General features: G+C 40.6%; 1 protein-coding gene across 1 annotated transcript; it reads left to right on the plus strand.

The window, feature by feature from the left end:
* The first annotated feature begins 3,189 nt into the window (after window positions 1–3,189).
* On the plus strand, window positions 3,190–5,963 carry ccl20b (chemokine (C-C motif) ligand 20b). The gene is made up of 4 exons (XM_010890050.4): window positions 3,190–3,671; window positions 3,834–3,936; window positions 5,106–5,186; window positions 5,322–5,963. Exons 1-4 carry the CDS (start codon window positions 3,590–3,592, stop codon window positions 5,377–5,379), a joined length of 324 nt encoding a protein of 107 aa, XP_010888352.2. The 5' UTR covers window positions 3,190–3,589; the 3' UTR covers window positions 5,380–5,963.
* Window positions 5,964–10,539: the final 4,576 nt, after the last annotated feature.

A 10,539-nucleotide genomic window follows, 5' to 3' on the forward strand; every position in this document is an offset into this window, starting at 1 on the left:
ATTTCTTGTTCTGAGTCTTTCCGAGAGATTACATTTGAGATTGACACTGACTAGACTTGTACATAATCTGCCTGACACACACGCACACGCACACACACGCGCACACACACACACAAAGGGAATGTTTTGTGGAAACCCCACCAACCTGATGGTGTATAGAGGTGTTTTTTGTAGGATTTTCACATAATAAATATTTAGGCAGAGATAATAAATTACTTCACCCCCTAAATCTGTAATGATTTACAGGATATGGGAATGTTCTTGGAATGTCCCTGACCACACTGGTCTGGTTAAATCTTCTAACATTGTACCATTATGTCACTGTGAAATGGAAATGTTAATTTGCATATCTCAACTCTCCCTAGCAATATAATATCCAAGACCCACATCAGTACTTGATGTTTGTCAAGTCAGATACCTATTTACACATTTACAAGTCTGTAGGTGTGAAATGGAAATGTTTGTTTTGGCATTTTCCTACTCACAATCTTGGGAGAAATGTGATAGAAGTCTGTGTAAAGAGTGCAGTGAAAGAGAAATAAGTTCATATGTGAAGTGAAAGATTTTACAATACAGGGCAAATGCACTGAAACAGGTGGTGATGAATAATACAGGGAACATCCAGGACGTAATCAAGAACAGTTCCGGTCATTTTTTTTGTTTCTACCTGCTAGTTTCTGGCTTCAACAAAGTTAAGGACGGAAACCATCTTAACAACTTTTTAGGTTTTGATGAAGATTTAACCTATATTTTTAAAGCACTGTTAGTTTGTTAAACAAATGTGGAAGTCGGTTTAGTGCGTGTGCTGGTTTGAATGCTAACTTCCCTTTGCACTGTGGACTAGGTTTTTATAACAGGGCCAATTATATGAATCACATAAAAAATACATGTGATTACTCACAACACCCATTTTGAAATGGATTAAATATACTTTTATTTTTCTTTATCAGGTGTGGCCCCAGGTCCCTCCAAACAGGTCCCTCCAAACGGATCCCTCCAAACGGGTACCTCCAAACAGGTCCCTCCAAACGGGTACCTCCAAACGAGTACCTCCAAACGGGTCCCTCCAAACAGGTCCCTCCAAACAGGTCCCTCCAAACGGGTACCTCCAAACGAGTACCTCCAAACGGGTCCCTCCAAACAGGTCCCTCCAAACAGGTCCCTCCAAACGGGTACCTCCAAACGAGTACCTCCAAACGGGTCCCTCCAAACAGGTCCCTCCAAACGGGTACCTCCAAACGAGTACCTCCAAACGGGTCCCTCCAAACAGGTCCCTCCAAACAGGCACCGCACTTGGGGATTTGTCGTCTAAGCTGGGAACCCCTGTTCTAGTTCACAGAAGCTCATTAAACCTACCGTATTATTTACTGTTTCAATTTCAAACATTAATCCATACAGCACAAATTAATTGTAAAAAAAATTACACTACAGTGTAATTTCAGTTAAACTACATTCCTAGATATTGCCTGTAAATTTTGACAAGGAACTGAATGGTTGCATGAAAATGATATTTATGTTTAGCAAAGCACTTCACCGTGCAACACCGCTCTTACGGTATTTTTCAGTTGACTTGTTGACTGGTTTCAGATATCCTGGATTTTATATATCATCCTTCTCTACAAGCTACAAGGAAATGCAAAAATTTTGTTTTGGCAGTAATGTTGGCTAACAATTACGTTTTGTAAACAGGTATGATTTCATCACACTAGGTAAAAGATCAGTTGATGTTACTTTCACGGGTATGTTTAAGTGACTTGACAAACCAGTATTGTAGTTCTCACACACACACACACACACACACACACATATTAGATAAGAACCAATACACAAAAGAGTTGTAGGTTATAAACACTTAGAAGAATATTGACCCTAATTTCCAATTGGATGAGTTTCTGTTACTTTCATTCACTGCGATGGCCCGATTACTTAAAAACAATTAAGTTGATAGAACAGATCAGTCACACATATTTAAAACACAAACACAACTTAAACACCGTGTGTGTAGTTTTATGTAAGCGTAAGTGTGTTTATCTATGTACAGTCCTAATTGGAAAGGTTAAGGATGGTTGAAGAAGAGTGTAAATATGGCCATTAATTGGCAATGGGAGGAGTATTAATTACTCAATACTTCTACCATACTGTTCATACTCCCCATCCTACTCTTTCTAAAATGTATGCTAGTTTACATTGTTATGTATATTACTGCCAGATTATATCTATGATATTCAATACTACTACCATACTGCTGCTATGTACAGTGTTATGTATATTATTGCTTCATGTTCTTGCTATATGTTTGCAGTGTATGCATTTTTCTTCTTAAATTCTCACTATGTAGTGTGCTATACTATCATTCATAAGCTTATTACACTCATATGTATCTATAATATTGAATAATTCTGCCAATTGCTGCTAGTTTACACTGTTAAGTATATTACTGCATATTTTCCATATCTAAATGTTCAATAATACTACCCAGATTGCTGCTAGTTTACATTACCCTTTTTTTTTTAAACTGTTGCTAGTGTACTGAGTTATGTATATTGTTGCTTTCTTTTATTATAATTTTTGCTTATACAGCTCCGGAAAAAATTAAGAGACCACTGCACCTTTTTCTTTCCAAAATTCGAAAAGGAAGGTTTTGAGTAAGGAACAGAAGGGTTAAAATTAAGACCACTGCAAATTGAACACTTCTGTTCCTCACTCTACACTTTCCTGTTCAGAGGCCTCTTAATGTTTCCGGAACTGTATATTCTTCTTCTTAACTCTCACTATGTAGGTGTCGGGTGTCATGTCACAAGAGTTGCATTGTGCAGGTGACGATATGTTGTTTGGTGCAATAATCCCTGAAACCTGAAACTCATTTGTTTATCAGCTAAAGGAGTTGGACATATTTTAATCCATGAGATTGGAGGGCCGTTGTTTCAGGTATGGTCTTACGATAGCTACAGAAAGATATCTAAAAGACATTTTGATCTGAACCAGGCAAGTATGACAAATTACATGATATTCTCATTGTCAGCTTAAAAACTGGGTCATTAGGCTCAACTGCCCTGGATTTGTACTTCGCCAGCTCAGGGATCTGGTCTAGCAAGCAACCATTCAGTTACTGGTCACACACCCTAACCACTAGCCTTTAGCCTTTGACTCAATAAAATCCGGAAGCCTGAGAAGTGCGAGCGCAATTTCCAGTTTAGTCCGTAATAATTGGTGATGTTTCGGATGTACTCAATAAAGCAAGATAACTCCACTCAGTTCTCACTCACGGATTAAAACATTCCAGCACAATAGTTTCATTGTTCAGTCGAAGTGAACTAACAAGCCAAGGAGGAAGTAGTGTAGAATTAACTTTTCCTGGCAAAGTTCCCATCCCAACACCTTAACGTGCTGTCAAACCCCAGAATTCTCACATGAACATGGAGCCACCAACATGTCACATGTCAGGAAACTCCCTAACCATTCCTACTTAAGTCAAAGACCTCCAAAAACCCATTCAGCTTCTCACACACACTACAGAGTCCTCTAGTGAAATCCATTGGCTCTCACTGCCTGTCTCTCTGTGTCTCTGTGGTTTGGTCTGCTGATCAAAATGCTGAGCGGTAAAGTTTGTATCCTGGCTGGCGCGTTGTCTTTTCTTCTCATCGCCACCTTCATCCCGGGCACACAAGCAGGTGAGTGCAAACACACACAACAACACCTGTCTAATTAACACCCTTATTAGTGATTTAGTAATAAATTGGTCATTTTATAGGATCCCTGATGATCTCTGCAGATATGGACATGCATAATGTTTTCTACTGTCTGACACGTGTGTGTACTGTGTGTGTGTATAGCGGATTGTTGTCTGAAATACACCCGACGTCCAGTTGGTTGCAAACGACTTAAAGACTACACCCTGCAGGACATAACCTCCTCGTGCGACCTCAACGCTGTCATGTGAGTTGCCCTCTCATCACAGGCTCAGCACAAAGTCTGTGTCTTTACTAAACTGGGTAAATCCCAATCATATTTCTTTCATTCTTCTGTTATTCACCTTCTCAAATAAAGGACTGGAAGCAGGTTAGCCTCTTTATCATTGAAAAATTGTTATGTTAGGGTTGTGTTAGGATTATTGTTGGTGTTAGGGTTGTGTTAGGGTTATTGTTGGTGTTAGGGGTGTTGTTAGGGTTGTGTTAGGGTTATTGTTGGTGTTAGGGTTGTGTTAGGATTGTGTTAGGATTATTGTTGGTGTTAGGGGTGTTGTTAGGGTTGTGTTAGGGTTATTGTTGGTGTTAGGGGTGTTGTTAGGGTTGTGTTAGGGTTATTGTTGGTGTTAGGGTTGTGTTAGGGTTGTTGTTAGGGTTGTGTTAGGGTTATTGTTGGTGTTAGGGTTGTTGTTAGGGTTGTGTTAGTGTTCGGGGTGTTGTTAGGGTTGTGTTAGTGTTAGGGGTGTTGTTAGGGTTGTGTTAGTGTTAGGGGTGTTGTTAGGGTTGTGTTAGTGTTAGGGGTGTTGTTAGGGTTGTGTTAGGGTTATTGTTGGTGTTAGGGTTGTTGTTAGGGTTGTGTTAGTGTTAGGGTTGTGTTAGTGTTAGGGTTGTTGTTAGTGTTAGGGTTGTGTTAGTGTTAGGGTTGTTGTTAGTGTTAGGGTTGTGGTAGTGTTAGGGTTGTGTTAGGGTTGTGTTAGGGTTATTGTTGGTGTAAGGGTTGTTGTTAGGGTTGTGTTAGTGTTAGGGTTGTGTTAGTGTTAGGGTTGTTGTTAGTGTTAGGGTTGTGTTAGTGTTAGGGTTGTTGTTAGTGTTAGGGTTGTGTTAGTGTTAGGGTTGTGTTAGGGTTGTGTTAGGGTTGTTGTTAGGGTTGTGTTAGTGTTAGGGTTGTGTTAGGGTTGTTGTTAGGGTGTGCACTAACCCTGGACCAAGTGTCCTCTCAGAGCATGTTGCACATTTGAAATGAAAATGTTTGCATTTTGGGGTAAGAATTCCACAAGAACAAGTCTGTTGAGGGTGAAGAAGCCTCGTGTGACAGGCCAGGACAGCATCTGGGAATGGAGAAGTGGTTGTCTTAGGCACTGACATATACTGTTGTCCGTGAGTGACGGGTGCCATTGACATTCCGCCTTGTTGTTGCAGTTTCCACACACGGAGGTTGAAGAAGTTTATATGTGCCGACCCCACTCAAGCCTGGACCCAGAGTGTACTAAAATGCCTCAAGTAAGTACACCTCTGTGTGTGTTTGTATGTGTGTGTGTGTGTGTGTCTGTGTGTCTGTGTGTGCATGCATGTGCTCTGATGTTGAAAAACCTGCATGCATATTCGTCTAAGTCCGTGCATGTGTTCTGTTGTTAGGAAGCGGATTAATAAGACATCCCGCCAAAAAAAGAAGACCAGTGGCCGACCTGGTTGAGAACTCATGACCACGTGGAGAGGGCTGTGCAGATTCACCTCCGGTCATGAAATTGAGTGAACCGGTTTTAGCAATGCACCGATGACCGCACCCTTTCTCATTCTGAAACGTGACAGCAGAGGGCGTAGCTCTCGTAGTAGTTGTAGGTTTTTTCCCAGTATGCAAGACGAATCAATGAGTGAATTTCATCATAGCAGAACGCAACTGCATAATGTAAATATGGCAATGTGGGTTTATTGAATTTAGCCTGAGTTCTTTCCCTGAGATATATATAACATATATTGTCTCTCAATTTACAATATGTTTTTTAACCTAAGATTCCTTTGTTCATACTAAGTATACTGTATATTATGTATATGTTATACATGTTATGAGGAATATTTTTCAGAATATCTATGATGCTGAGTTTGGTTGTGATCTAATATTTATCCTAGTCTGTTTTTCATAAACAGCAATTGTAGTATTCATAATACGCATGGAGAAAAATGGAAACATAGTTTTCAAACAAGGTACCACAAAATATTTTTGTGTTCAAGTTTCTTATGCTCTCTTTAGTATGAGCCAGACAATGCCTTTTTAATGTTATTTTCCAAGACATGTAATAAAGAACAAGTTTTAGTGAGGTTTGTGTGTTGTGTAACCTAGTTATTAAATATAGCAAAATCTGTATTTGAAATTCAGTGTCCTACATGTGTTTTACAACCCTGTTTCCCAAAATGTTTGGTACACTGTGTAAAATGGAAATAAAAACAGAATGCAAATATGTGTAAACCATTTAATCACTATATTCAATAGAAAATAGTACAAAGACAACATATCAAATGTTGCAACTGAAATGTTTTATTGTTAAAATATATGCCCACTTTGAATTTAATGCCAGCAACACGTTTCAAAAAAGCTGGGACAGGGGCAACAAAAGACTGAAAATGAAAAAAATACACAAAAAGAACCTGGTGTAACATATCACAACTAATTAGGTTAATAGGCAATAGGTCAGTAACATGCATGCCAAAGAGGATGAGTCTTTCAGAAGTAAAGATGTGGAGGGGTTCACCACTCTGTGAAAGACTGTGGGGCAAATAGTGCAACCATTTAAGAATAACGTTTCTCAACATAAAATTGCAAAGGTTTTGGGAATCTCATAATCTACAGCACATAATAACTCTGTACAGAGAAATCTCTGTATGCAAGGGGCCAAGGCTGAAAACAGTATTGGATGGCCATGAGCTTCAGGTTCTCAGGCGACACTGCATTAAAAACAGACTTGATTCTGTAGTGGACATCCCTGCATGGGCTCAGGAACACTTCAGAAAATAATTGTCAGTTTGTCGCTGTGTCCACAAATACAAGTTAAAAATCTACCATGCAAAAAGGAAACCAGATATAAACAAGATCCAGAAATGCTGCCGCATTCTCTGGGCCTGAGCTCATTTAAGATGGATTGAGGCAAAGTGGAAAACTGTCCAGTGGTCTGACTAATCAAAATTTGAAATTATATTTGGGAATCATGGACGCCGCGTCCTCCGGGCTAAAGAGGAGAGGGACCATCCGGCTTGTTATCAGGGCACGGATCAAAATCCAACATCCGTGATGGTATGGGGGTGCATTAGTGCACATGGCATGGGTGACTTGCACATCTGTGAAGGCACCATAAATGCTGAACAATATATACCGGTTTTGAAGCAACATACAGTAGGGAGAACAAGTATTTGATACACTGCCGATTTTGCAGGTTTTCCCACTTACGAAGCATGTAGAAGTCTGTAATTATTTATCATAGGTACTCTTCAACTGTGAGTGACGGAATCTAAAACAAAAATCCAGAAAATCACATTGTATGATTTTTATGTAATTAATTTGCATTTTATTGCATGACATAAGTATTTGATACATCAGAAAAGCAGAACTTAATATTGGGTACAGAAGCCTTTGTTTGCAATTACAGAGATCATATGTTTCCTATAGTTCTTGACCAGGTTTGCACACACTGCAGCAGGGATTTTGGCCCACTCCTCCATACAGACCTTTTCCAGATCCTTTAGGTTTCGGGGCTGTCGCTGGGCAATATGGACGTTTAGCTCCTTCCAAAGATTTTCTATTGGGTTCAGGTCTGGAGACTGGCTAGGCCACTCCAGGACCTTCAGATGCTTCTTACGGAGCCACACCTTAGTTGCCCTGGCTGTGTGTTTCAGGTCGTTGTCATGCTGGAAGACCCAGCCATGACCCATCTTCAATGCTTACTGAGGGAAGAAGGTTGTTGGCCAAGATCTCGCAATACATGGCCCCAACCATCCTCCCCTCAATACGGTACAGTCGTCCTGTCACCTTTGCAGAAAAGCATCCCCAAAGAATGATGTTTCCACCTCCATGCTTCACGGTTGGGATGGTCTTCTTGGGGTTGTACTCATCCTTCTTCTTCCTCCAAACACGGCAAGTGGAGTTTAGACCAAAAAGCTCTATTTTTGTCTCATCAGACCACATGACCGTCTCCCATTCCTCCTCTGGATCATCCAGATGGTCATTGGCAAACTTCAGACGGGCCTGGACATGCGCTGGCTTGAGCAGGGGGACCTTGCGTGTGCTGCAGGATTTTAATCCATGACGGTGTAGTGTGTTACTAATGGTTTTCTTTGAGACTGTGGTCCCAGCTCTCTTCAGGTCATTGACCAGGTCCTGCCGTGTAGTTCTGGGCTGATCCCTCACCTTCCTCATGATCATTGATGCCCCACGAGGTGAGATCTTGCATGGAGCCCCAGACCGAAGGAGATTGACCGTCCTCTTGAACTGCATTTTCTAATAATTGCGCCAACAGTTGTTGCCTTCTCACCAAGCTGCTTGCCTATTGTCCTGTAGATCCTGTAGATCTGCAGGCTGTGATGTACTGATATCCATCTATCTATTTATCTACATTGGAATGGACTGTGTTCCTCACAATAGTCTCTCAGACAGAGGGCTGTGCCATAGCCTGACTACATCAAAATGCCACTCAGGCTTTCAGAGACGTTACCTCAGTCACCTCCAACTCTTCTCCATCTGAAACAGGAGCTCATCCTTTACCCTGGTCAGAGCCAGAGAGGTTTCAGGGTGTCAGAATGCAGCAGGTAGACTGTCTGGTTAGTGATGTAAAACGAAGACGTACAAAATCTTTTACAGGAAAATGCCTATAGGAGTTGGCTTAACAGCCCATCAGATCTACTGTAGGAAGACTGGACCAGGAAGTGGAGTGCTCATTAAGTAAAACCATGTAGAAGGAAGGACAGTCCTAATTAGGTGACCCTACATGTGGTGATCAAACAGTTTTATGCATTGGTGCAGAGAGGAATGTGTGAGTGTGTGTTTGTGTGAGAATGAATCAATTTGTGTGATAGAGAGAGAGAGAGAGAGAGGAAGTGAAAGAGTAAGAAAGAGAGACGGAATGGAAAGAAGCCTGTTTGAAGGCCGCCCCCTCACTGCATTCCTCTCATAGCGATTGTACGCATGATACGTCTGTTGGGGAAATGGATTAACCACACATGAATCCATCACCTTTCACTGGTGGCAGACACTGATAAGCATTCTCTTAGAAAGCGGCTATCTCCATTTCAGTTTAGGAGAAAAACATTGACCTTGTCTTATCACACCTCACACAATGTTTGGCCAGATCTTTCCGAAGGGGCCATGTGAAGACAGAGAGTGTCTGGATATCAATGCAGGTCAAACACAAGGGTCCCCCCCACCCCCACCCACCCAGCCCTGACACATACGCCTAGCAGAGGCCTCTGTAACCACGACAAGCAGCTATATAGTGCATGAATATGTATTGAGATGACGAAGTAACAAAAACAGATAAACAGATGAACAACAAATTATAAGGGTTGTTGAAATGTATCTATACACAGCTCCGGAAATAATTAAGAGACCACTGCACCTCGAAAAGGAAGGTTTAGAGTGAGGAACAGAAGGGTTAGAATTAAGAGACCACTGCAAATTGAACACTTTCCTTTTCAACTTTTCTGGAAAAGAAAGAAAAAGGTGCAGTGGTCTCTTAATTTTTTTTTTGTTTTAATATATATACAGTGGGGAGAATAAGTATTTGATACACTGCTGATTTTGCAGGTTTTCCTACTTACAAAGCATGTAGAAGTCTGTAATTCTTATCACAGGTTCTATTCAACTGTGAGTGACGGAATCTAAAACAAAAATCCAGAAAATCACATTGTATGATTTTTAAGTCATTAATTTGCATCTCCTCAGTTCCCAAACGCTTACAGGCGGTTGTTAAGACAAGAGATGTAACACAGTGCCCCTGTCACAGATTTTTTGAAACGTGTTGCTGGCATCAAATCCAAAATGCCCATATATTTGTCCAAAAACCATAAAACCTATCTGTCTTTGTACTGTTTTCAATTAAATATTTTAGGGATGCACCGATACCGATACCAGTATCGGGCCGATATTGTGCTCATGTACTCGTACTCTTAGAAATATGTAGATACCACGCACCGACGCCATGTCATGGAAACATTTAGTTAAACTTGATGGAAATGTTACTGATTGCAGAGCACTCCAGGGAGTCTCCAAACTAATATAACTGCCAAAATAGAATAATAACTTCAGATAGTTTCCTATGGAAATAATTTAATCTATAGAGGAATGGTAAACTCCAAACGTATTTGGACAGGGACACATTCATTTTTTTAGGCTCTGTATTCCAGCAACCTAAAATTTCTACAACGATTAATCCAAAATGGATGAGAAAAAGACTAAAATGACAAAAACACTCATAGCTACGCCACTGCCCACACCTCTGCTTGTACCTTAGATTATATACTACATTCTAGGTAAATTCCAAATCTATTTCCTTGATTTCTCAAATATCCTTCTCCTGGAGTGAGGCCAGGACAGTATCTGAGAAAACGAGGAAGTGTTCTGTTGTTTAGATAAAGTACTCCAAGTTCTGGTTTGACTGGTTTTTATGTACAACAATTTGTCAGTTAATTTTGCATGTATTGAAATGTTTTGTTTAACCAGACAGTCTTATCCAGAGCAATTTTAAGGACCAACTATATTTTCATGTGGTCCTTGTAGGGTTCATATCCGCAACCTCGTTGTTCCTAAGAAAAGGGACTAAAAACGACACCAGGCCCACAGGGAACACACGTAAGGAGAACACTGGCAGCG

Source organism: Esox lucius, chromosome 21, assembly GCF_011004845.1.
Source record: "Esox lucius isolate fEsoLuc1 chromosome 21, fEsoLuc1.pri, whole genome shotgun sequence".
In the NCBI taxonomy this organism is placed as follows: domain Eukaryota; kingdom Metazoa; phylum Chordata; class Actinopteri; order Esociformes; family Esocidae; genus Esox; species Esox lucius.

Bases quoted from the DNA above. Each gene is read 5' to 3' on its own strand.
- ccl20b (XM_010890050.4), top strand. From the start codon at position 3,590: ATGCTGAGCGGTAAAGTTTGTATCCTGGCTGGCGCGTTGTCTTTTCTT. The intron at 3,672-3,833 runs GTGAGTGCAAAC...GTGTGTGTATAG, and splicing joins CATCCCGGGCACACAAGCAG to CGGATTGTTGTCTGAAATAC. The intron at 3,937-5,105 runs GTGAGTTGCCCT...TTGTTGTTGCAG, and splicing joins TGCGACCTCAACGCTGTCAT to TTTCCACACACGGAGGTTGA.